Source organism: Manis javanica, chromosome 10 (genome assembly GCF_040802235.1).
Source record: "Manis javanica isolate MJ-LG chromosome 10, MJ_LKY, whole genome shotgun sequence".
Lineage (NCBI taxonomy): Eukaryota > Metazoa > Chordata > Mammalia > Pholidota > Manidae > Manis > Manis javanica.
In genome coordinates, this window is record NC_133165.1 from 105,892,266 (window position 1) to 105,919,248 (window position 26,983).

The 26,983-nt window shown below is 47.2% G+C and overlaps 2 protein-coding genes across 4 annotated transcripts in view; one reads left to right on the forward strand and one right to left on the reverse strand.

The window, feature by feature from the left end:
• Positions 1-26,983, reverse strand: part of SYN3 (synapsin III) — a 443,027-nt gene that overhangs the window by 232,488 nt on the left and 183,556 nt on the right. The gene's annotated exons all lie outside the window — the stretch shown is intronic.
• TIMP3 (TIMP metallopeptidase inhibitor 3) overlaps positions 12,645-26,983 on the forward strand; it is a 55,457-nt gene continuing 41,118 nt past the window's right edge. The window contains exon 1 of the mRNA XM_017652298.3: positions 12,645-13,055. Within this exon, the coding sequence (XP_017507787.1) occupies positions 12,935-13,055 (121 nt within the window). The 5' untranslated portion in view covers positions 12,645-12,934. The remainder of the gene's footprint in view (positions 13,056-26,983) is intronic.

A 26,983-nucleotide genomic window follows, 5' to 3' on the forward strand; every position in this document is an offset into this window, starting at 1 on the left:
TGGATTAGACAGTCAGTGTCCTGGGTTCCCAACAAGCGCCCACATCCTTATTTCTTGGTACTACCATCATTATACTAAAGGGCTTGTAGTAAGCTTTGAGTCCTGGGTCCTTCCTTTGAAATACACCATCTTTCCATTATTTTTCTAGAGTAGCTGTCCAGGAGGGAAGGCTGTGCTTACCCATCCCAAAACATGGGCTCTGGGGTCAGACAGACCTTGGTAACATTACTTTCTATGGAATGACCTTGGATGAGTGACTTAACATCCCTGAGCTTCAGTTCACATCGGGAAGATGAGGACAATGATGTCTAGCTTGTTGGGTTGCTGTGAAGATCCACTACCTTGACAAATACTTCCTGACCCCTGAGATCTAGGTGCTGCTGATCTGATACAGCATAAACAAGACAGGTGAGGGCCCTCAGGGAGCTTCCATTCCAGTCAGAAAAAATGATGAGTAAATATATAAACAAATAAGATTTTTCCAGATAGTGATAAGTACTGAAAAGAAGATAAATCTGAAAAACAGGACATGGGAGGCGTGAGTGGCTGGGGAAAGTCATGCTACTGCAGATGTCCCTGGGAAGGTGACACGTGTGAGCTGGAAGCTGCACGTGAGAAGGAACTGGCAGAGGCAAGACTTGGGGGAGGCCGAGAGAGAAGGTGGGCACCCTGGAGCAGGCACTGAGCTGGGCTTGGCGGAAGGGTGAGAAGGAGGCCAGCGTGCTGGGGACACAGTGAGCTTGCGGGAGACCGGGGGACATGAGCGCAGCAGAAGCGGGGCTACGTCATGCTGGGTAGTGAAGGGTGAGGCATTTAGAATTTATTTTAAATGCATCAGGAATACTGTAAATGCATCAGGGATCTACAGAGAGTTTTGAGCAGGACAGTGATATGATCTCATTTTTTTCCTTGAAATCCAGTAAATATATGCAACATTATTAGTACTGGTCCTGGCACAGGGTAGATACTTATTAAAGGATAGCTTGTTATCACTGCTCATCATCACCGATCATTACAGAGTGCTGGAAGGTGCATGGCCCATGGGTATCTTCATTCAAGAGGCGGTGCACCTGGAGGCACCTGCCTGGGGAGGGAGAGAGCAGCCGGAGCTGATCCTGACCTCTGACCTCCTCTCTCCTCCCCACCACCCCTGCACCCCAGGGCAGATGCCAGCCACCTCTGCCAGGCCAAGGGGCAGCCAGGGTAGGATCGCTGGACCCCCTCCAGCTGGCTGTAGCTCCAGGCCTCTGAGCCGCCTTCAAGTTGCTGTAAAAATGCAAAGCATTCCAGCCATTTTAATTACTGGGCGTTGCATAAGCCAGCAACCAGTTCGTACAAAGGAACAGCAGACAAAAAATTATTTTTCAGCATGCCTTCAGCCTCTCCCCTCCTTTCCCCCTGAAGCTGGCCTCCAATCAGTGGCTCCCAAGCCTTGAAAAGCACCCCAGGTATGTGCAACCTCTTTCAGAGTTTGCTGATGTGACATCAAGATCTTTTTTCTTTGAATACTTGAGGCGGAGGCAGGTCCCAGCTACCTCTAGGCGTTTGGAAAGTTACTGGTCATATTCCTGCTTGACATGCTGAACCCATCACAGAGGCTCCATATTATACACACTGAGAACTTTGTTGTAAGACAGAGCTCAGTGTGTGGTGTGTCTGTCTGGGTACCAAGTCAGGGGACTTTAGTTCCTGAAATTCCAAAATGACCTCATTATAAGGTACTCCCAAGGCATGAACTCCAAATATAATATTCCAGTAATGGGTATGGAGAAGAATTTCTTAAAAGTTTGGGATGTGATGAGAGAAATCTCCAAGTTTCCAGAGTTTTCAGTACTCTTTTTCAGTACTTCTGAACTCTTTCTTCACTAATAATCTAGTCTAACAGTTTGTTGAGGACCTACTGTGTGTCAGGCATTGTGCTAAGTGCTCAGAAGAGAAAACTCAATTAGTCTTTGTCAATTGGTTCACTTTATAAAGGGAGCAAATGACACAGGAACTAAACTAACAATCTCAGGGTGATGAATGTCAAGTCAGAGATGATCTCTAGTGGGTGGTACCCAGCTTGGGTGGAAGGAAAGGCTACTTGCAGGAGATGATGCCTCATAATAAGGCTGTCTGACTAATAATATTGACAGTGGCCATTCATTGATGGCTGACTCTGTGCCAGACTTTCTGCTACATCTTTTCCATGTGTCATCTTGTTTATTCCTCATGGCTCTGTGAGACAGGCACTAATATTATTGCTATTTTACAAATGAGAGAATTCAGGCACAGAAAGATTATTTGTCCAAGATCACACACTTAAGAAATACCAGTGGGCTGCTGGTAAATATTTGACAACCAGCTCTCCAGAGCAAAAAAGCTTGATTTGTAGCATCTGCCAATTGCTGAGGTGTCAATACTCTCATCATGACCAGTTTTAAGTTACCAGCGTGACGTCCCTGAATGAGGAATTGGGAAGAATACACAGCAGCAAACCATCATAAATATTGCTACCGTACAGATACAATAGCTGGGAATAACCTCAAGAGCACAGAGAAGAATAATTAGGAAGTGATGTGTTTTAATTATTCATTACTTGTGTTTTTAATATAATTTGCTTGAATGTAAGTTTATGTAATTGAATTTTTAATAATGGCTGTATTTTAACAAGTGACTCAGAAAATGCCAGCAAACTGAACAACCAAGCCAGCGTGAGCCAGCTCCAGCATATTTGCGGGGGCTCTGGAACCTCGCCCTTCACCCATCCAGACAAGTAGCGAGGTGGCCAGGTATCCCCAGGCCAAGGAAACCGCATGAACAAAGACCTAAGATGTGGACAGGAGAGAGCAGGACAACAATGACACCAAATGCTTTGCTGCAAGATGCTTCCATCTGATCCCCAGAGCGCAGAGAGGGTGAGAAGCACGGAATCAGACATTGAACTTCAAATTCTGGTTCCACCCCCTATTACCTGGGTGATCTCCGCCAAGCTACAGAACCTGCCTCCGCTTTTTGCTTGTACAAGGAGCATGATCATAACAGCCCCTACATCCTAGAGTTGAGAGAATTAAACTTATAAAGTACATAGAACAGGGCCTGGCACATAATAAATGCTCAGCCAATGTTAGTTACTTCTTATTGAATCCTTGAAACTACCTCTGAATCAGATGTTTGTCCTCACTTTGTAGAAAATAAATATAATCTTAGACACTTATCACTGCCTACAAATTCCTGTTCTCACACACCTTGCTTCTTGCATACAGGATCCACCATGATGGGCAGACCGTGGGCATCTGTCCCTGTATCCTTGTTATTTGCTGCATGCTCACCTTCTCCATGAAGAGGCAGGCTAGTAGGGGCTGAAGAGCACGGGCTCTTGGGCCAGACTGCGCTGGCTTCAAGTCCCAGCACTGCAGCACCCTGGCCATGTCATCTTGAGCAAGTTATGTCATCTCTTGGTGCCTTTGTTTCCATGTCTGAAGGAAAAAGGCATGCTGAGGGGAATCCCATCCACCTCGCAGTTCTTGCTGAAAGGATTAATAGGAATCAATATATGCAAACTGCTTACAAGTAGGCACCGAGTAGGTACTCCATAGAATTCACTATTACTATCAAGGCTTTTTTTCATTTCCTCCTCCTTTTACCCCATTCCTTCTTAGGGTATTATCTACATGGCAAAGGGGTAAGGGAATATGCACCTCCTTAAACAAAGACCATTAGACTACAGATTACGTGAGGGCAGGGTCTTGTTCGTCTCTATGCCTGCAGTCCTCGCCTCGGTACAGATAAGTTCTCAGTGACAATTTGCTGTGTGCCAGGCACTGGGCCAAGGACCTTATTCACTGTCCCTTGTTTGATCCCCATGAAAATCCCATCAGGTCTGGCTCTCCTCCATTTCACCACTAGACACCTGAGGCTTAGAGAGGTCAAGGAACATGTTCAAGGTCACCGTGAAAATGTGAAGAAGTACTAAAACCCACTTTTACTGACACCACAGGCCTTGTTTCCTGACCCTCTTGTAAATCTCCCAGAATATCCCATTGCAAAGTTTTGAGAGATCATAAAATCTTACCCCCTGGTTTTACATTTGAAGAAAGGTATTTCACTGATTTATTCTTTGTCATTTAGCTATTGTGTGTGGCAGAACTGGGACAAAAAACCTGGAACATTGCCTCAATTTCATGCTTGAAATTTCACGAGGAAATGAAACCGTATTCAACAGATGTTACAGTGTACTGATCAATATGCTATCAGCCTGCCTCTGTATTCTGGGCCTTCTCTTTGTAATACAAATGTAATTTTCCTGTGGCATCCAGCCAGATTCTGAATAAGGAAGGGCACACCCCCATCCCCAGAAACTGCCTGCTGTGTCTGCCTTCTCTCCACTGCAAACCAGGCAGAAGAGATGCATTTCACTTGTTTTCTGACAAAGCTCCCTCCCTGGCCCTTGATGCGTCGGTGCTATGTCTCCCTCTGCTTAGTGGTGTCATACAAAGATTCAGAGCTCTGAGCCCTCGGTGAGAATGCAAAATACATGGAGGAAATAAATCACTAGCACTTTAAATGCCCAAGGAATGTAAGGACGTAGTGACTTTGCAGTCTCCAGAAAGAGAGTGGGTTTGTAAAGAGCCCTCTGGGCCTAAATCACGGCTCTGCCACTTTGTTCCTTGTAGGAACCTGAATGTACAATTTAACTTTCTCAAATCTCAGGGGTTTTTTTTGTGTTTTTTTGTTGTTGTTGTACCTTCTGACCCCCTTCACCCATTCCCCCATCCCTTCTAACCCTGTAGCCTCTGGCAACCACTAAGCTGTTATTTGCATCTATGAGCTTGGTTTTTTGGTTTCCTTTTGGAATTTGTACTTTTTAGATTCTGTGTACACATAAGCTCATACAGAATTTGTTTTGCTTTGTCTGACTTATTTCACGTAGCATAATGCTGTCAAGATCTATCCATACTGTTGCAAATGGCAAGGTGTCATTCTTTTTTATGGCTGACTAATAGTCCATTATATATATATTGATATAATGTAATATATAAGATATAGATTTATTGATACAGGTATATCAATCACAATTTCCTTATCTACTCATCACATTGATGGGCACTTGTAAATATGCTGCAATGAACATGGGGGTGTAGATATCTTTTTGAGTTAATGGTTTTGCCTCAGTTTTCTTGACTGCAAAATGGGCACAATATAATATCTATTATTTAGGGTTGAGAGGATTAGAGGAAACGCTGTACTGAAAGTAACTTGTGCACAGCTGACACTAAACTAATGTGAGTCCTCTTCCCTTTTTCTTGCTTAGAAATCTTTTTCAGCTGTTTATCCTAAGGCTGATGAATATTACAGGGCAGGGAAGTAATTATTTACTGTATATCTCATATGGGCCCAGCACTGAATTAGAGCAGCCTGGAGAGAAGGAAAGATGATGAGGTACTAAGGCATCTGATTTCTTATCTTGTCACTCCCTGGCCAAAGCCATCACTTCAGTAAGAATTCTACAGTATTTCAGTGGAAAGACCTTTCTTATGATGACCTCAGTCCCTGTGTTCTGACTCCACACACACCAAAACAACCTTCTGATGAGGAACTAGCTTAGCACAAAGCCCTCTGTGATCCTCAGGAGGAAAATCTGGGGGTCACATTGATAGGAATGCCCCAGCCTATATGACAGTTAAATGTCTCATTGGGAACAAAGACAGTGGCACTGTAGTTGGCTTGCTGGTCTCTTAGGAATCAGGTATCCCTGGGACCAATCAACTCTGGGAATGATGAAATCTACTTGAGTTTCTGGACCCAAGAAGCTGGATTCCAGAATCTCTGGAACAGTGAGTTGTGAAGGTGATATGTTGAACTTGCCCCCTCCACCCATTTTTTTTCCCCTGTCATTCACTGGATTATTCTATCAATATTTGGTAAGTGCCTATGATGTATAAATGCCATGCTGGACATTACAGAAACTCCTGGATTTGCTTGCTGCCTAGAGGAGAGAAAGACATATTGCCCACTAGGGGCAACAGAGTGAGGGTGGTGCTGGGGTGGAAATCTGGAGGCTAGGGTGTGAGTGGGAGGGGTACGAGGGAAGAGAGGTGTAGGAGGCGGGTCAGTCCTGGTGAGATAGAGGGGATCAGGAAAACACCCATGAGGTGGTGATCTAGCTGAATCTTGAAAGATAAAGGAATCCAACAGATATGATGGAAGAAGGTAGGGAATATATTGGCAGAGCGTGGATGCCAGGCAACGAGTGCAGAGTGAATAAGCTGCAGAGGCAGGAAGCTCATAGCTGGAACATAAAGGGTTGGAAGATGGGAATGAGGGCACAGGTCTGGGAGATAAGCAAGGACAGGACCTGCTGTTGCATAACTTGAGGGGTAGTAATCACATTGTGTTCTGGGTGAATGTCCCCCTCTGTGGCGCCCTGGGAAGAGCCAGACCACCGATGGCCTTGTATGCCTTTCTCTGGAGTTTAAGACTGCCCAGAAGGCCATGGAGAACAAATGAATCATTTCAAGCAAAGGACAGCATGACTTCAGATTTCTATTTGAAAAACTTTACACGGGCAGCAATGCAAAAGTTGAATTTGATAGAGAGAAAGACTCTGGATGGGGTGATCAGATATACAACTAACAACATGGTCAGGCAAGAATCTAAGGGGGCCTATCCAAGGCAGAAATGGTGGGAATGGAGGGAAGCTGGAAGAGATGTGTGGAGTGTGTATCTACAGGACTGGGTAAATGCCACTGGCGGGGACGGGCAACACCGCGGGTACTGAGGGAAAAAGACATTGATTGGATGCTTGGAGTCTGATTGGATGCTTAGAGTCTGAGGAAGCCCTGGGACCTCGGGGTGAAATCACCCAGGGGGAAGCTGGATATTGGCCGGAGCTTGAAGGACTGCTTCTGTTTGCACCGCTCATTCCAGCACACAGCAGTGGGTGGAAGCAGGGAAGAGCACAGAGGCTCAGTGGGAAGGGATGGGAGCCCAGTGCAGAGAAACGCCTACACTACAGTGACAGCAAGAGCCTGCAGAGTCCGCTGAGGGAAGGAGATGGTACAGCTGGAGAGGAAGAGAGAACCCAGAGAGAGCGGGAGTCTCAGCGGCCGAGTGCAAAGGATGCGAGCAACAGCGTCAACCGCTCTTTGTACCCTCCCTGTAGCACAGGACAAGTCAGTTTTAGTTCCAGCAGGTTCTGCTGAAGAGAGCTCAAGTATCCTGGCAGAAACAGGATCCCCAGCCCAGTGTGACAGGAGAGCGACCATATGTCCAACCTGTTCCCTCCCAACCACGAGAGCACCCGGCTGGGACCCTCATGTGCGTCTTCTCTGCAAAGCTGAATGTGCAACCTTCAAAGAAACCACAAAGGAGCTACTCATTTTTGAAGGAAAAGCACATGACCTCCAAAGGCATAAGGAAGACATTAAGGCAGGGTCGAGGAGGAGAGGTTCTCGCTCCGCTTCACATTACCCTTCATGGAAACAATCCACTGACTGAGCACACAGTCATTTAAAGAAAAAGAAAAAAGCAAGAGCTGGAAGATTAACTCTGTTTCCCATCTCCCACCACCCCAGAAAACACGGGCACAACATGACTGTATGGTGCATATGTGTTTTCTGGCTTAAAATCCCTGGGAGAATCTGGAGGTGGAAAGAAATGGGAAAACCCAGGATTCAAGTGCATGTGGCCAGAGACTCTTCCTGAGGGGTCTTCACTCCCTGGCAGACAGGGGGGAGAGCTGGGGCAAGAGCCAGGCTCTGCAATTTTCCTGCCTTGAAATGGGCTCCAGATGGAATAGAGGAAAGGTGGTTACTCCGTGTTAGTGCCAGACACAGAGAGAACCTGAAGACCTTTGCGGTGCCAGGCAGTGGCCCCACTGAGGGTCTGGCCCGGGCTCATGGCGGTGGGTGGACCAGGGCTGTCTGGTGCTTGGAGAAGGCTATTTTGAAAGTAATGGCTTTCAGATGGCCTGTGGGTTTGGGGGAAGGCACTGTGGCTCGGGTCTGGAGGGGAGGAGGAAGGAAGAAAGGAGGTGTCTCTCTATGAGACAACACAAAAGACACATGTTTTGTCAGCACCTTTTCCGGTTTAATTTCTGGAGGTCAGCTCTGCCCTGGAAGAGTGGGGCTGTGGCATCCACTGCTGTGTTCCCAGATCTTCGCTGTCCCCCGCTAGCCCATGATTCACCAGTATGCAGCTTCACAAGAGCATGTCTCCCCTGGGTTAAAATGTGGACAGCTCAGGGGTGGAGAAGCTGGGCAGCTGCGGACCTAGACGGGATGCTGATGAGACAGATGCTCTGGCCACTGTGGACACAGGGGTTGGCTTCCCCCACTCAAAGGCACCCACATCCCACTGACTGATGTGGAACTGCCTCTCTCGCCTTCTCCACGAGACAGACTGCAGGCTGAGGGAATGGGTGTTCTCTGGCTTACAGCGCCCCCTAGCACTGGCCAGAGGGAAAGGGCTCTGTGAGTTCTTCAAGCAGCTACTACCACCTGCCTATCTGAATACTGGGGAGGAGTCCGTGGGGCCCATCAATTTGACTCATTTAACCAATACTTACTGACTTCTTTGTTACCAACGTTGTCCACGAAAGGCTTACAGTCCAGAAGGTAAATAATCACATTGCAGTCAGCTAAGTGGTATGAAAGAAAGAAGAAAAGGGTGCTGTGGGGATACTTCGGAGGGTAATCAGAGAAGGCTTACTGGAGGAGGTGACACTTAAGCTGTGATCTGAAGGCAGTACAGAAGTTCAGTGAATTTTGGAAATAAGGTATGGAGACAATAAAAGACCTATTTCCTGACCTTTTTGTGCTTATATTCCAAGAGGCGATCAGATGAACAAGTAATTATAAAGGGGCTGTATCAGAAACAAGACCCCCAATCCTTACTATGCCTTTGCCATCACAGTTTTTGTGTTTAGCCTGAGCCTTGGAGAACAGAGCAGAATAGGAACTCAGAAGGTGTTGATTGATGGATATGCTTCAGTTCTGGGCACATTCGATTTGTCACTAATCAAATGGCAAGGTCTATCTTCCCTTCAGAAGCACTTACCTTGTCCTTGTCCTTGAGAATTATCTGTGGGATCTTACACTTTTCAAGCCAAGGGGGATCTTGGAGACCATTGAGTTATATCTTTCATCCAAGAAATGGAAATTGAGGCCTGGACAGGTAAGGTGACTGGCCCACACGTGCAACTATACTTCTACAGCAGCTTTGGGAACAAATCTCAGGTCTTTTGCTTTTTTTTGCTTCAGCCTCTTTGTGTCCCCCAGAAAGTTTCATGCATCTCTTTGCAGCAATATGTTTGGAATGTTTTCAAAAGATATTCAATAATAATTTAGAAAGGGGAAAAATAAGCACACAAGGGATAAATCTCTGAGGAGTACAGAGCTGTATTTGTTCTGATTGGCTCAGAGAGGATTATTATCATGATAGAAACTATTTGGTCAGTACAGGTGAAATTCTCAACCTCTTTACTGGGCACTGTACAAGAAACTCTGAAATGAACTCATCTATAGATCTGAAATACAGATCTGAAACACATGATCTGAAATGCAGGTCCAAGACTGCGAGTGGCTGGGGTTTCCAAGACGAGAATGAAAGGATTAGGACATGTGTTTGCAGCTGAGGGGAGGGAAGTCCACAAGTGTGTGGGAAAGCGCCCAGGCAAAGAATCAGACAGCTGTAGCCCAGTCTTGGCTCTGCTGCTATCTGACAGTGAGACTTCAGGCCAAGTCCTTCACCTGTATGAATCACATTTTCCCCACTCTAAAATGAGGATGGTAGTTTCTGAGGTCCTCTTCTAGAACCTATAAATGTCTATGAGAGACTTCCCATAGATTCTAGCATCCTATAACCTGATATGAAGGGGTAGACATGGACTCACTTTTCCTAGAGAAGTTCTAGGAAAGGGACTACTAGGTCAGCCTGGTAGGTTTGAGGACAGGCCAGATAGATTTTGAAGCTGCCTCAGTTCTTTGGAGGTTTATAAATCTATCACTGATTGTTCTTAGCTATCATCAAGAGAAAGTGGGAGAGCCAGTATCTTCAGTCTTACATTAGACCATGTCCACTCTGTCTAGCTTATAAAATGGACTCGAAAAATCAATTCTTACATATTATTAGATTCATGGATACCATGACATATGGACCGATGGCTGTGAAGTCTGCTGGCTGGAGGAGCTCACCTTGGCAGGAGGGTCCCCCCATCCCCCCGCCCTACAAGGATTTCTGGACCTCACTCTTTCTCTTCTTCAGTGCGGGGACTGAGATGACCTCCCATGGATGGGTAAACGGGAGGCCCCTCAGGTTAGACCTTAAGGAGAACTTCCCAACTGAAAGGGAAGCTGAACTTCAAAGACACCGCATGGACCAGTTTAGGACAGGGAACGAGAGGAAATAAAGCAACAGGTAATTTCATTATCTTTCAGCTAGAAAAACAATCAGATTACTCTTGCACTTACATACTTAAGCAGTTGCCATAATCAAATGTTTCAGGTGCTTTCTCTAAGAAGCCCCCTGCTTTAAGTTCAGCAAAAGTTATCTGCCTGATACTTATATTCCAGGCAAGACTTCCTTTGGAGAAAATATTGGCATTTTGGACAGAACCATTAAGTAAAAAGAAAAAAAGACAAGAGAGGGCCTCTAATACATAAGATGCTTATCCAAAGTGGATGTGGTCTGGAAAGGCTTATAAAACCTTCCACATGACTGGCACTGTGCAGGGAGAAGTGGAATTCTCAAATCCCACCAAGTATGCCCTTGTTCAACCTGGATCCTTGGAGTGGCTCAAGACTCACTGGGCTACTGGCCATACCCACACCCACATCTCCTGGGAACCTATTTTGTCCCCTGAGGGTTAAAAAGCAATGTGGCCAAACTGCTCAGGCCTCAAAGTGTTTCTAGGGTGAGTGGGAAATGACACAAGCATAACCCATGTGAACGTGCTGGAGTGAACGTTCAGAGAAGGAAAGATCTCCATGGGGTAGGCTACAGTTAGAGCTAAGGTGGGAGGGGTCATACAAGCTGGGCAAGGGTGAGGCAGAAAAATGTGGAAATTAGATTCTATTCCTTAGAGCTTAAATTTTTAAGGGGTGGGGGAAGGAGTTTAAAAAATGTTCTTGGAAATAGCATTTCCAATGAAATTTCCTGTTTCTGCCATCCCAATATCACTTCACTGAGGTATAAATAGAGGAGTTTCTGAGAAAGAGTTTGAACTTGCATTTCTGAGTAGTGTTCCTTGTCCTTATATTGTTCCTAACTTTCAGCATTTCCATAGCCAAAATATTCAAGGCTCTTTCTAAATGTCGTAAGTTGGGAGAGAAAGGAAGAGAGATGTAAAAGTAGAAGGACAGAAGCCTCCAGCTGCAAAAGGGCATTTGCAGTTAAAGCTAACTGCTGCTAAAATCTAGGGAAACAAACATCTCTCTGAAGGTGGAGATGAGTGAACTGAGTTCCTGGCTGGTTGCCAAGTCATGCCACCTTTCTGCACCAGTTTCCTTATCTGGAAAGTGTAGATATTTTGTGTTTTTCCTATCTAAAAGGATCCTTGAGATAGAATAAGGTGAGGTATAGAAAATAGAAGGCAGAATTAAGATGTAATAATAATGACAGTCACAGTCTAGTTGTTATCAATTATCCACTTTAGCTAGTAGTTTAGGATCCTGGATAGCTCCCTAGGATCTGGTGTTACCCCAGCTGTGGATCAGTTCACCCCCAGTTCTTTGCTGAAGGATGCCCACCTGTCTGGCCTAGGTTGGGTTCCCCTCTCCCCCTGCCCTTTCTACTTGCTGTTTTTCAAATAAACTCAAGAGCCTTTGCACTTGCTGTTAGCCCTGATTGGTGATGTCGCCTCCCAGATTGCCACACGGCTGATCCTTCTCCTTGGTCACATCTCAGCTAGGATGTCATGTCCTCAGGGAGACCTTCTTACTCTTCCACGAGAAGCAGCACCCTCCCTAGTCATTTTTAATCCATTACTTTGTTTAGTTTTCTTCCTAGCCCTGTCACCACAGAAAATTACCCTGTGTATTCATGGATTTTACTGATGTATTGTCTGCAAGTTCCTAGGGAGCAAAGACTTTGTTTTGCTCATCCCGGCATCCAGAATACTTCAGTTTACTCCTAAAGAGCCTGGGGCTACACTGGGCTGGGCTGGTAAAGACAGCGCCAAAAGGCAGAGGGGCTTCCTCCCGTCCAGGACAGTCGGGGGTGATCGCCTTTCCTCTCCCGCCTTGCTCTTTCCACAGATGATGAGGAATTAGCCTTTTTCTTAGCCTTTCCACCAGGTCAGAGCTGCCTCTGACCTGTAGAGAGGCTGGTACTGGGGTGGGTAGTAGTTGATTTCGGTTTGGGTCAGAGGCGTCCAGAGAGCATGACGGGCGTGTGACGAGGGTGCAGGCGAGAGAGGGCACGGGGGCACCGGTTGGGGCCCACTCCGCGCGCGCGGGTCGGAGGCGCGTCCCAGCCCACCCACTCGCGTGGCCACAGCCGCATTATTCCCTATAAGGATCTGAATGGTCCAGGGCGGCCCCGCCCCGTCGCCCCGGCCCCGCCCCCTTTTCGGAGGGCCGATGAGGTAATGCGGCTCTGCCATTGGTTGGAGGGGGCGGGTCCCTAGCGCCCTCCAGGGGGTGCCCGGGGGGCACGCGCTATATCACTCGGCTGCAGGGCAGCGGCGCAGAGCAGGCAGCCGGCGGGCGCTCGGACGGCTCACCTCCTGCTCCAGCTCCCACTCCTTCGCTCGGAGAGTTCTCCAGCCTGCGGAGTCGTGCGCCAGCGCCCAGCAGCCTCCCCGCGCCCCTTCCCGTCCCTCTGGGCACTCGGAGGGCAGGGCGCCTGAGCCCAAAGTTGCCCCGCTCGGCCGGGCGGGCGAGCTCGAGCTACAACAGGCCCGCCGGCGGCGCTCGCGGCAACTTTGGAGAGGGGAGCAGCAGCCCCAGCGACAATGACTCCCTGGCTCGGGCTCGTCGTGCTCCTGGGCAGCTGGAGCCTGGGCGACTGGGGCGCCGAGGCGTGCACATGCTCGCCCAGCCACCCCCAGGACGCCTTCTGCAACTCTGACATCGGTAAGCGCTCTGGGTGCCCCCTGCCGCGCCCCCGCGGTGCCCACTGGCGCGCTGCAGCCCGGACTAGGGCGCTGCTCCGGGTGGCATGGCGAGCCCCGCTCCTTTCTCTGACTGGGCTTGGGGCGGGAGCTCTGGCACAGCTGAGTGGAGGTGCCCTGTAGAGAAAACCCACAGTGGCGGAGCGAACCCACTTACACCCTTTGCTGTCCAGTAGGGGCATGAGGTCCCTATCGGTCTTTCTGACATACGGAAAATTCCCCTTTAAACTCCTGCGAGTGGAAGGGTTGGGGAAGAAGAGTGGGAGAGAATTTCTAAAACTTGGAATGCCGACTAAAGTACCGGCATGATGAATAGTTAAAAGAAAAAAAAGTTGCAAGCCATGTGCACAGAAAGTTGGAGACAAAACTTGAAGTTTTCTGAGTTTGTGTTATCAACTGTGCCCACGAAGTTCATTCTTTTCATTAAGATACAGTCCAGCCTTGTGCTTCAACAGGTTGCCAAGTTTGGGTGGATTTAAGGGGAAAAACGAAGCGAAAGCTGTGCGCCTGACCCTTCCCCGGAGGAACTGCATTTGAGAGTGTTGATAGCAAGCAGGAGGTGGCGTGTGTGAGGGATCACTTATCACAGAGCTGTGAGAATTCACAGGAAGGCTATTTTTTTTCCTTGAACGTGTGTGGGGAGAGGGAGACTAAGCAGTGGAAAATAGATTTGTCACTCAAAGAATCAAGGTGCCAAGGGTCACATCATGGTGACAATTCGAAACTGGACTTAGTATCTTCATTAGAGTGACTCAAGTAAGCTGTAGAACCAGTTTTTATTCGAGGGCCTTGCGAGTGTCCTGGGAGAACTTGTTTGGGAGTGTCCGGGACACTTGTGTTTTGATGGCCAGAGGTGGAGTAGCAGCTGGAAAACTTCTCTCTGCTCCTTTCCAGCTCATAAAGCATGCAAGTCCAGTGGCCTCTGTTGTGTGTGTGTGTGTGTATGTGTGTGTGTGTGTGCATGCATGCAAGTCCAGTGGCCCCTGGTGTGTGTGTGTGTGTGTGTGTGTACTTGGCCTGGGGGTGGGGTGGGACACAGTCTAGCCGCCCTCTGCCTGTGTCGATTCAGAGGTGAAGAATGGAGTGTGTGTGTTTTAAGTACAGTCATAAAAAAGAAGGAAAATTTTCCACTGGGTCCTGGGTGAGGGCCTCTACAAGTGTGCTGTGCAGGGGAGGAGGGGAGGAGACAAGGGACTGGCAGCGGGGGACAGCTGAGGTTGGGAGGGGTGCACCGCTGGTGGGCCTAGGCAGCCGAGGAGAAGTCAGCGAGGTGGCTGTGGTGACCAGAAGGTCGTCCAGTTGGCAGACGAGGGTGTTTATGTGACCTGGGGGTCACCCTTGCTAGAGGGTCTCCTGGGACTGGACCTCCTGTGCCCCTCCCTGTCCTGGAGGAAACCAGCTGGCCCCTGGGCTTGTGGATTGCCTAGAAGGATTCTTTTGGGTTGCTAGAGGCCTGGGAGGTTTTCTCCCTTCCCCTCTGACAACCCCACCCACATTACACTTGGCCTGTCCCCCCTCAGCCCTTTGGTGACATTCCCACCTGGGTAGTGCTGGGAGCTGCCGCTGCTGGGGGTGAGTTCTGGTCTTGCTCAGGGAGGAGCGCGCACTCTGGCCTGGGAGGCTGACAGGTGGGGTGCAGGCATACTCTTCTGCTTGGCAAGAGCCCGGATGTGTTCACTTGGAGTTCTCCATGTGTGAGAAGAGGGAGACCTCATGCCTCCCCCTTGCCCTTGGCTTTTGGCTTCCCACCTTGGAAGTTCCCCAGGGAACATGGAAACAGGAGCATGAGACCCCACTTCCGAGGAGGGCACTGCCGGACTGTGTTTACTGCTTAGGCTTCTTGCTGTGGGTCTGGGCGAATGCAGAAAGTTTCTTGTAATTTCTCTGGATTATTCAAGAAGTCCTCCCAAATCCACCTCTCCTTAATAAATTGCCCAGAGAGAAGCTAAGTTATCAGGGCGTACCCACAGACCAGAACATTATGGTAGCAAAAAGAAAAGAAAAACAAAAAAAAGTCTTCGATACGCTGGCACTGATCCAAAACCGTTCTGCCTCAGCGTGGCGCACTGCACTAGAGGCAGGGATGAGATAATGCTTTTAAAAATGGGAGGTGTGTATGGGGGCTGCTTGCTTGTTGACCTCCCCTGCCTTCCAGGGCCCCGCTGGCATCCAGCAGGTGGCTCCCGGTTCTCTTTGCCTACAGCCTTTCTGGTCTCCAGTCTGGGTTAGCTCTGCCCCCTCCCCACCCTCTGTAGGAGCTCTCCATTCCCCTTGACCCCTACGACCCCAACAATCAATGCTGTAGCCCATTAAAGGTGCTCAGGCCAGCCCACCAACTTCCTCTTCCAGAACCTTCCTGGCTGGTTTTCTCTTCGTGGCTGGATGCGATGTTGCCAGGCAAAGGGCATGGCCTTCCTGGCTTGCTTTTCTCTAAGGGACCCTCCATAGCCTTCCTCTCCTTTCTCCTCATCAACAGGTGTCTCTTTTTGCCTTTCTCCCCCAAGACCCTGGGGATTGGCGCTGCCTTCTGGGTGAGGAGGAGTTAAGAGGTGTTTCTATGGCAACTACAGGCCCGGCACCCCAGCAAAGTGTTTAGGAGAAGAATAAACTACACGCTGGTTTATAAAACATACTGTGGGGGAAAGAAAAGCACTTGGCAGCAGTCAGGGTGCCTGTGGCCCCCTCCCCACCAGTCATTACCCCTGAAACTCCTGGCCGAATCTTGACTCTGGGGGAGGGTAGAAAGGGGGTGGGGATGAAAAGGCAGCTGTGGCCAGGCAGATCCTGCTCCAGCAGCTCTGTCCAGCGCAGGAAGGGGTGGGCAGTGCCAAGAGCCTTCTGAAACTTGCCGTGTGTGGGGGGGGTGGGGGGTGGGAGGGGGTTCCTGCGGTGGGCGGGGGTTGTAGAGAGAATTTTGCTTCAGAAAGCCAAGCCTTTCTTCCTGGCCTTCTTTGCATGGAGGGAAGAGGCTGAGCCACGGAGTGCTGGGGGCCTGCCCCCGAGCCTGATGGGAACTGGAGTGAGGGGGCCCGGTGCCAGCCCTGGAGGATGGTCTCTGGATCTCTCTGAACTGTGACACGGACGGGTGCCAGCGGATTCTTTCAGTATCAGAGCTGAACTTGTGGTTTTAGCAAAGAAGCCATTTTCAAAGAAGCGGGATCCCTTCCCTCTCACGCACACACACACAGTTACACTCTACCCTGAGCTTTGTGACTTCGGGAAAATGAAAAGGATCAGGCTTCACAGAGGAGTCAGCCACTCCGGGAGGGGGTGCAGGCTGTTGACAATCTTGGGAATCATGGAAAGAGGAGAGCTGCCCTTCAAAGGAGGAGGGAAGGGGTTCCCAGACCTGTGCTGGGCACAAGCATTTCCAGACCCTGTGTCTTTCTCCCACTCACTAATCTTAAGAGTAGGTGTTCCACCCATTTTTTCAGATAGAAAACATTGAGTTTGTGAGAGGTGGTGCCTGCTCAAGGTCATCAGCTACTAAATGGTAAGACTAAATGCATTCGTAGTTATGCCATTCTTCAAAGATCTTTCAACTTTCATTTTACCCTTGGTATTCTAAGGCAAGCGACCCCTCCTGGGACTGACATGAAGTGGACGGTAAATATTTGAAGAATGCTTTACTTACTGATTTGGGAAGTTTTCGTTAAAAATATGAAGACAGCCAAAATGGCCAGAGGTTACATCATCTTAAGGAATATTGTAATGATTAAAGTAAGGTATAAGTAGAAGTAAAGGAAGATTTTTAATGTTCTTTGGCTATTAGAACTAGAAAAGACCCTCAAAATCACCAAGTCAAAGTAAAGCTAATGGACACAAAACATCTTCAGTACTCAGCCCTTTGTTGGGGGTGATGAGTTGGGGCTGCCCAGGGCGAGGTGTCCAGTTTATGCAGACAGCCTGAGTGATGGGAGCAAAATGAGACAGTCAGGCAACTGGGTCCTAGCTGGCGGGAGAAGGTGCCTCTTCCACAGTTTTGTGTCTCTGTCACAGTCCCTGGATAGATAAGGCTACAAAAGTGGCCACAGAAGTGGCTGGAGCGGAGGGACTTTTGTTAGTTTTGCAGGAATAGCAAGAACCATTCAGCTCTGCTGCTGAATGGCACATTCCAACAGGTTCATTAATTAAAAACAAAAACAAGAACACAATTCTCCATTGCATTTGGCTTTAGCATTCCAGCCAGTGTGGACAAGGAGGCCCCGTCTTCTAGATGTTGTCATAGACAACTCCTGGGTGGCCTGGACAGGCAGTGTGGGATGGCAGAAAGGCTGTGGGATGGGCAGAGCTGGGCTGCCTCTGGGGCTGGTTGGCTGTGTGCTTAGGCATGTTAGGGTGTCTTTAGCTTTAGGTCCCTCATTTATAAAAGGGGAATAATAATTTATACCACCTTGGCCCTTTAATTTTTAAAGTTACATGTATTATATGAATACAGTCTATATCCATGTATATATCTGTGTGTATATCTACATGCATCCATCCATCATCTGTCACCCATCCATATCTATCTATCCATCTATCTAAAATGAGATAATGGTAAAGTCCCTTTTGATCACTTCCTCTAATTCTAGCTTCTTCTCCAGACCCTTTCCTCCCTGTGCATTTACCCACATAGGTAAAATTTATAGTAGTTTTTTTTTTTCCTTGGACACATGAACAGCAGAACACTACAGATAGTGGAATACCAGAAAGCACTCTGATTTTTTAAACTGAACAATGTGTAATTTTGTTTAGAAATCATTCTCAGTTAATCTATGTATAGATCTACTTCATTCTCTTTATGTATAGTATTCCCATAGGACTACAGTTTTTAAAAGCTAACCATTATGGAGTGACTATTATGTGCCAAGCCCCATGCTAATAATTGACATGCATTAACTCACCTGATTCTCAATAGCGCTACTGTCATTTCCACTTTACAGATGAGGAAACTGAGGTTTAGAAAAATTTGGTAACTTGTTCAGTGTCATACCAGAGCCTGTATTTAAACCCCTGCAGCCTAGCTCTAAAATGTGATCAGCTACTGCACTATATATTAGGCACATCACATATTATATATATTACAATCAACCATCATATTACTATATCTCTGTGAGTATAAGTATGTATTTAGCCATTCCCTTATTGATAGATACCTAAGTTTCTAACAGCTTTTCATCTTTAGAGCAAGCACTGCAACCAAGTCATTGTATAGTCCTCTTGCTCTTGGGTACAAATATTTCTCTATGGCAAATGTACGATTGGAACTATTGGACATAATGTATCTATATGTCCATAATAGGTATGTGCATTTCACATTCTGAGTTCCTGCCAATTTGCCCTCCAGAGGGGCTTTCTTAACTCAGTTCTTTTTGGATGTGCAGCTTCATGAAGAGGAGGAACGATTACAGCCCTGCATTGTAGACATTTCCATTTGTCTCTCAGATGGGACAACAGCTTACAATTTTTCTTGACTTTCTGATTCTCTTTCCTTCTTGCTTATTCTTTCACCCCTCTGAGAGGGGGCAAACTTGAGACCACTTAGACCAAACTGATGGGAGTGTTGTTAGAGGGAGGGAGGGGTTTACGTGCCAGGAAAGCAGCGGCCCTGGACTCGTTACACTTTTGGAGTAATTTAACTCAAGACAGTTTTATTTTTTTGCTTTCCTAATAAACCATGGGCCTTTCAATACATTCGGTTGCTTGACTTTGAGGTTTGACATGAGCCCAGGTTCAAGCATATGTGGCTGTATTTTAAAGACACGTGCATAAGGTTTAATTTGCTGATTCAAAGATGTCCCTAGTTGGCTGGCTCTGGCCAGGCTCATGGTGGCAGCGAGGGGACTCATCCCTTTGTACACCTACTCCCCTTGTCATTGCATTTGGGCAGTGCTTGGATGGGAATGGTGGGATGGCCATGGGGATGGGGACAGACTGCGCAGAGGGAGGGAGGGTGGATCCCAGCCACGAGAGATGCTGGGGTCTTGTCATTATGGGAGGGAGAAAGGCTGCTTTAAGAGAGAAGTCCACTGTCCTGATTACAATCCTTCAGTGGACTCTTGGAATATCATAAAATCGCTCTTACAAAGGCCAGTCTGGCTCCTGCCCCCTTCATCCTCTCACTGCTGGCCCCACCAGCTGCAGCTGCTCATATTCTCTCTCTGGGTCTTGAGCATGCTGTCCTTTCAGTTTTGAACACCCCTCCCTAACTTACCATTCTTCAGGTCTGCTTGGTCCCATTTCCCTGCCCACACTCTTTAGCACTGGTGCAGAAGAACAGTTACCCCTTGCCGAAATTGAAAACCCGTCTTTCATACACACCAAATTCTCTGAAGCTGCCTGGGGAATTCCCAAAGGGGGTCATTCTTTGGGAGAGACCTCAGGGCTGTATTCCACCCAGAGGGTCACATTCAACCCCTCTGAGAGGGAGGCTCCTGTATGCTGCCTGCATCACTTGTAAGTCCAGTCACCTTCTGGACATAATAGTCCACCGCCCTCCTAGAGAAAAAAACCTGGAGCTTTCTAAGGGCCACCCCAGCAGGGAATCACTGCCTTCACTGAGGTGCACCAACTATGCGCCAGGCACTGGGCCAAACTCCTTACTTGCTTATCAGTCACTCTTGAGGTGGACATCACCCATCCCAGCTGCCTCGTGGGTGATCTGAGGCTGCAGAGGTGAAATCGCTCATCTAAGATCATACAGATAAGAAAGAGATGCCCAGGAATCTACACTTGCTTAGTTTATTCTCCAGATCGGTATTGACCAAGGCCTAGGACTCTTTAAATATGGGAAGATGCTTCCCCTTCTGCAACTCCCCGCCCATTGGCTTTCTGACTCGCTACTCTCCCCTCTGTATGCTGCTCTTTGATTTTCTTCCAAAGCCAGTCTCTCCAGCCCCTGCTTCCCTGCCGCCCCCAATTTTATTACAGTACGGCCCTTAGAAAGCCTAGCTTTGAGCCCTATTTCTAATTCCTAATCCAATGCTCTTTCCACTGAACCAGTGTTCCCAGCCTTTTCAACACCAAGAACTATTTCTGTTAATTTTCTTTCAATGGATTTCCATGTTTGAAAAAATTACCCATCACATTTCATGGGTTGAGCGTTGATTATTTTCCATTAAAAGCAGTTAAAATGTATCTATAGCTGCCGATACTAGCCAGTTATTATTCTGACATACTCATCTAATATACCAATTAACTGCAGCCAAAAGCAAAGAAACTTGGTGTCTTCTTAAGCCTGGGGAGCCTCCTCATGTGTCACTGTGTGATATCAGTTGGTTTACTGAAGTGCTGAAAACAGCTCATTGGCTCCTTGGTAGACCATTGTTCTTCACCCCTTTGAGAATGGTTCTTTCATTCCACACCAGTTTACCATCTCTCCTCTGTGTGCAGAGAGGTCCACGTTTTTCAGTCTTGCGATCACTCGAGGTTGCCCGCCGTGCAGAGAACAGGGCTGGTAAAGGTAGCAGGTCACCGTTGGGTCCTGACTGAGTGGCATACCCTCTCAGAGGAGGTGGCATGCGTTCAGGTATTTGTACTAATCTCTACAGGCTGGAGTAGATGCATATTGATTCCAGCTAAAGGACTCACTAAGTAGCATTTGACAGGAGGTCACAGGGTGTCAATCTCAGCCCTAGTGGACCCAAAAGGCCTTTTTGCTCTGTTGCTAAAAAATCAGTGTGTGGAGGAGGGAAGGGGACTCCAAGAACCTTTCCTGATGCATTTAGTAGCCATCTGTGAGGGTGGGAGGCTTTGGCTGCCACAGAAGGGACTGTCCATGCTGCCCAACACCCAGTTTTGATTTATGTTCACGTAAACCTTATCACCTAGTGACAGTATCATGGCACAGGGAGTAGAGGTGCTAAGAATTCCCAGGCCTGTGGCTGCCTGGTTTCTTGTCAGGGTAAGGAAGAGAAGAAAAGCTATAAGATCTGGCCTCAGAGAACCCAAGGTAAAGTTCAGCTACTGGAAAAACAGAGCCCTTGGATGACAGGGTGTGGGAGGGAAAGGGGAAATCCTGAGCAGACCAGAGCCATTCCGGAACCAGGGACCTTAAATATTGCATGGCAATTATCCCCTCTCCTCTGCCCATCTTTGATTCCTCTTGGAATGAGAGCGCTAGGCACCAGACAGCCCAGCTACCTGCAGAGAAGGGTTGTTTGGTTCAGAAATCTCCAGGCTCCTGCAATACCCCAGGTTAATGCATGCAGAAGGTGAGCCTTGCGACCTGGGTCAGACTTCATGAGGACATGGTTTCGTGACTTAAGGGATCACTGGTGTTTGGCTAAGGTGCTTGGGGTTCATGAGTTAGGAAGGATTCCCTTTTGACCTACACTTGATCATGGTGAACAGACTCACAGCCTTTGAGATTTAGAAACACAGTTCTTGTGAGCTCTGCTCACAGGCTTAGGTAAGTTCTCCGGCCTCAGTTTCCTCATCTGCAAAATGGAGGGAACATTAATAATAGTATGTGTGTGCCACACTGAATTGATGATTAAGTGAAATAATTCAAGGAAAATGGCTAGCATAGAATCTGAACGTCTCAATAAATGGTAGCTTTTAGTGGCAGTGTTGTTAGAGTATATGGCAGAGTAGGCATTCTCACTTTATTTTTGGTGAGGAAAATGGGGCTCTGAGACATGTGACATTTTCAGGTTACATACAGAGAGCTGAGTTTCCAAGTCATGATCGGTTGACCTCCCCGCCTCCAAGTCTAAGGCTTTTCCACTGTCACACTGCCTCCTATGAGACAGAGGAACAAAGTTCTCTACTCTGTATTTTCTTAACTCTCCACATTATAGGGTCCTAAGTCCACTTGATCTTATCTGATGATCACAACATGCTGCTGAAGCAAGCTGGACAGGGGGTCATCACTGCTATTAAACAGATGTGAATAGGAACACTGGTGTGGTTCAGGGGCTCAACCACACAGCAGATACATGGAAATGGTACTGGGACCCACATTGTCTTGAGGCCAAGTCCTCTGCCCTTTCCAAGGGTCAGGTGCCACCCTTCCCCTGCTCCAGCTCGTCCGCCTGGACAGGCACGGGTAGATGATGCTGAAGAGCCAGTGGGAGGGCCTGGGAAATGGATCGGTGACCCTGAGCTTGGATGCCAAGTCCATGCCCTCGGTGCCCGTCCACCCGGGGTTGGGTGGGCCCTGGCCGGAGTCAGGACCTCTGGGCTCCAGTTTTAGGTCACCACCTGATTCTGGAATCACCTTGGTGATATCAACTTCTCTGGGCTCCTATCTGTAAAATAGCAGGACTGGTGGTATGGTATGTATGAACTTTTAAAAATATTTATAGTATATTTATAGTAATTTTAGAGTAATATTTCCCTGACTGCTTACTAGATGTCGAGTTCCCTTGGAAGGGGCTACTAGTCTAGCTGAATAATTGAGCACCTAAATCCATCAATGACACCTTTTAGGAGGTATCTTCTGTAGAAATATGGCCTATTAAGATAAGAGTCAGGATCTCTGTGGTTGTAAAAGTGCATGAGGGCTTCGACTCAACAAAACCACTAATGAGCTGACATACTTCACTGGGTGACATATTTGACCACCAAACTTCCTGCTGGAGAAGGGCTGATTTGCCAAGCACATAGCAACCTTGCAGACCTAGTCGATAGCTAGAATGAAAAGTCAAGGTCACTTCAGTGTGTGTAATTGATGGTCGGAGGGCTTGGCAGAATTCTTTTTGAGCCCTATTAACACAGCTACTGAAGCTGATGGACAGAGACTCGGTATTTGTCAAAACAAGGCCTTCCTCATCCACAGGCGCTACCAGAAAATTTGGCTAATGGCTTGGCTCAAACATGTGTAGCTGAGAAGACTTCTCTCATGAAAGACCAGCTCAGATGGAGATCTCTGTTTAAGATGTGTGGGAGCTGGTGGGACCTTTGTTCACAAGAACGAGGAGGAGGTTTGGGAGACCCAGATCAAACATTTGCCCTGTGGGGTAATCACAATCCACTCCCCTCTCCGACAACAGGACAGATACCCCCCAGATCCATGACTACAGATAGCTTCCTGATGAAAATGTTCACCAGAAGGACTGAGCAATGCTGCAGAACCCAACATCCATGTTTGTGGGTGCATTTCTGAGCAAATGGGTATGACAGGAAAAGGCCACACCTGAGGCGAGCAGGTGTCATTGTGAGTTCCAGTTCCTTCTACGATCGACGATTTTCTCTTGACTTGGGTTTCCTTACCTCTCATGTAAGTCAGATCACAAACCCAAATGTCTGCAGAGGCCAGTCACAGAATCTGAATGTTTGTATATGAAACATACTGAAACATTACTCACTTTGACCAAAAAAATATATATGTGGTTCCCTGGTCTCCTGATTTCCCACCTTGGAGGGATACTGGGTATTAAAAATATCTCTTTATTATAAGAAAAGCAACAAAGCAGTGGGCAAATGGGATGATAAATAGCAGCTCATCTTTGGCTTTGGAGTGGGGGAGACAACAGAGAGTGGTGGAGACTGTGGCGAATAGGAGAGTCCATGCTCCATCTGAAGGGGACAGCTGGTATCCAGCTCCAATCCATCAGGATGTGAGTCCAGTATTCCCAGATCTCCAGTCTCCCAGATTTCCAGATAAGCTAGAAATCCAAATTTTTAATGCAAAATCTCCTGATTTTTAAATGGTGGCAATTAAGAAGAAATTGTATATGGGCCAGATTCAGCCCTATGGGTTACCAGTTTTATGACCTCGAGTCCAGAGGATTTCTTGAATTTCCTTTGTGTTGAAGAATCTGAATGAATAAAACCAACTGCTTTGTCAGGCAAAATGATGTCCCCGATCCTCTGTGTCCCCAGAGAACACTGCTAATGTGCTTGTTAATGTACTTTGCACAGTCTCTGAGCTGGTTGAGAGCACAGGTCCTCCAGTTAGATGTCTCATTCAAACCTTGGCTCCTTTCATTTCTAGCCATATGATCCCAGGCACATCGATTCTTCTCATCCTCATTTTTCTTATGTGTAAAATGGAATACTCTTAACCTCATGAGGTTGTGGGAGAATTCATTGAGATAATGGGAGTCACAGGCTTGGCCTCTTGCCTGGCATGTAGTAAGGGCTTGATAAATGTCAGCCACCATACTGTCACTACGTGGTACCTTCCCCTACATGGTGAGCCAGCTGGAGACGTGTCTTACCGCTCACTGCCTGATGCACAGTAGGCATGAGATAAAAGTATCTTGAATGAATGAGGACATTTGAGAAAGACCAAATGCCAGCCTTCTCAGGCAATAGTGCCCTTAGCTCTGTGTGTGTGTCAGAGAGAAAGAAAAGAAAAATCAGTTTTGACATGTTGGGCACTGACCAGCAAAATGAGAAAAAGCTGTTATAAGCTGCTAAGATAGCATGCTAAACAGTGGCAACTGTCTGGGAAAATAAAACCAAAACCATCTTTTTCTAACCGTGAAGGCACAAGCGAGCTTGGAAAACCAGAGTGCAGATGTGCCCCCTCAGGAGCTGACGAACCTGCTAACATCACGGGATGCTTTGGCAGTTTGATGGATTTTATTTATTCAGGGCCCCTTTAAGTCAGAGCAGATTCCTGGAGGCTCTTAAAATTTAATGCCCCACCTGGATAGTGAACATCTGTGTTTTATTTTGTTTAAAAATGTTCACCCCAAATAGCTCAAATTTTTCTGTATCCCTCAGAGAAGAGTTTCTTACCAGGTGCCTCATAAGCAGGGAGACAGAAAGGGGAAGGCCAGGCCAGCACAGTCCAGGAGAAATATTACTGCGAGCCACAAACGCTGGCCACGTATGTAATTTTAAGTTTTCTCATAGCCGCATTAAAAAAAAAAAGGAAAAAAGGTGAAATTAATTTTAATAGTATACCTAACCCAATGTATCACAAAATTGTCATGGCAACTTGTAATCAATTAAAAAGTGATTTGTGAGGTTTTCTAATCTTTAAGTTTCTGAAGTCCAGTATGTACTTTACACCACAGAACATCTCAGTTTAGATTAGCTGCATTTCAAGTGCTTAAAAGTGACCTGTGGTAGTGGCCGCCATGGTCGGAGGACAGTGCAGGTCAAGAAAATATGTGTGAATGCATCTTTTTTTCCTCCTTTTAGTTGTTTTCTGAAGCATGCACGGGGATGTGGGGAAACTGGAGGTGCGATGGGGTCGACAAGGCTCTGAGGCTATGACTCAGCTTTGCTGTGAGTGACTTTCAGGCCCCGAGCCCTGGGACCCCTGTGCTGTGGTACCAGCTGTGGGAGCCGGCTGACTCAGGGCTATCACTTGACAAATGGGGAAAACTTGAGATCCAGAGAGGTGGGTTATTTTAACCTAAGAGACAGAGCTGAAAATGGGATAAAAATAATATTTGAAAATACCTAACATTTATTGAATCATTTTTATATTTTTAGACCTTTTCATGCATTATCTCCTTAAATTCTCATAACCACCCAGTCTTATTTCTGTTTTGCAGATGAAGAAATCTGAGCTTAGAGGAAATAAATATGAAAGCAGCTAATATTTATTGATAGATGTCCTAAAAACTTTATATATATATATTAATTCTATTATTTACTATAAACCTACACTTTAGAAACTATGCTTAAAATTCAGCTAGTAGTTGGAGCCAGGATATGAGTCCAGGATGCTCAACTCCAAGAGTCTGAGCTCTTGGTGACAGGATTAGGCCCAAAGTCTCCCAGCCGTGCAAAGGCAAGGCTGGTATTTGAGCTGGCACGTCTGTCCCTGGTCTTGGGTCTTTCTTCTCCATCTCACTGTGTCGCATCCCCCGGATTCTCCCTTTGTTTGCTAGGACTTTTTGCCTCACTGCTGCCAGTAAGGACCAGAACAGGAAGGCCCTGGCCTCCAGCTCTGATTGAAGGGTCCAGGCAAAGCAGGCATCTCTCTTCTGGCTTGGCTGATTCCCAGGCTGCCCGAGACCACGAGGCCACATTCCCCGGCCCAGTGAAGGAGGGTGGGGAGAGCATTTGTTCATTCTGCCTTCCCAGTTGGGAGAGGTCCGTATGCCAGGTTGGAAATGGTATGCATCTAATTGCAGGGGGGAGGTTGAGAGGATTAACACTCTTTAAATAGGCACCAGAAAACTAAGAATAGCCTTGCTGCCTGGAAATTGATGGGTATTTCTGACCACAGGCCATCCCACTTAGTAGGTGCTCAATAAATGTGGGTGAACTACAGGAATAAACAAATACTGAGAATGGGTCATCGGGACAGCCCTTAGCCAGTAAGACTGTGTTCTGTATAAAAAGAACTTCAGACCAAGGTTATTTGAGTCTCCCTGCAGGCTAGACCTCTGTTACCTTTACTTGTCAACTTTTTTTTGTCTTAAGGCCAATGTCTGTATTTTTGGTCAGAATAGTAAGCAGTTAGGATGCCAGAGAAAGACAAATTCAGCTTGTTTTCCCCCTTTTTAAGGCTTGTTGCCTGCTCTCCTGCCAAGCTAGAAAGATGGCAGTTACTTCCCTTTGCTGTACATCCTGACTTTGGTGTTCCTGAGAGCACTTTGCAGATTCCAATCCCTTAAAGCCTTAATATGGGAACCTCCAAATTTGCCATCAGACTTTGATCCATCCTCTGATAATGAGTTCCAGGGTCCTTCCTGAAGGGTACCTCATTGTCTGGCTTAGAAGCACGAAGGCAGAATTCTTGGTAGAAATTCAGCATCGCCACCTCATGTAATGTAACAGGTGAGCTGTGAGGATAGGGGAAGGGAAGATGCCCTGGTACTGTGGGAAAGCCGAAGGTCCTCTTTCCCAGGGTGCGATCCTCCTAATACCGGTCATAAGAAACGTTCTTTAGGCCAACACATTTATGAAGCTTATTGTATTTCCCCTCTTGGATATATGCAGTAACTATTAGCATAGTAAAGGCTAGGAGAAACCCTGCTGCACGGTAACATGTTT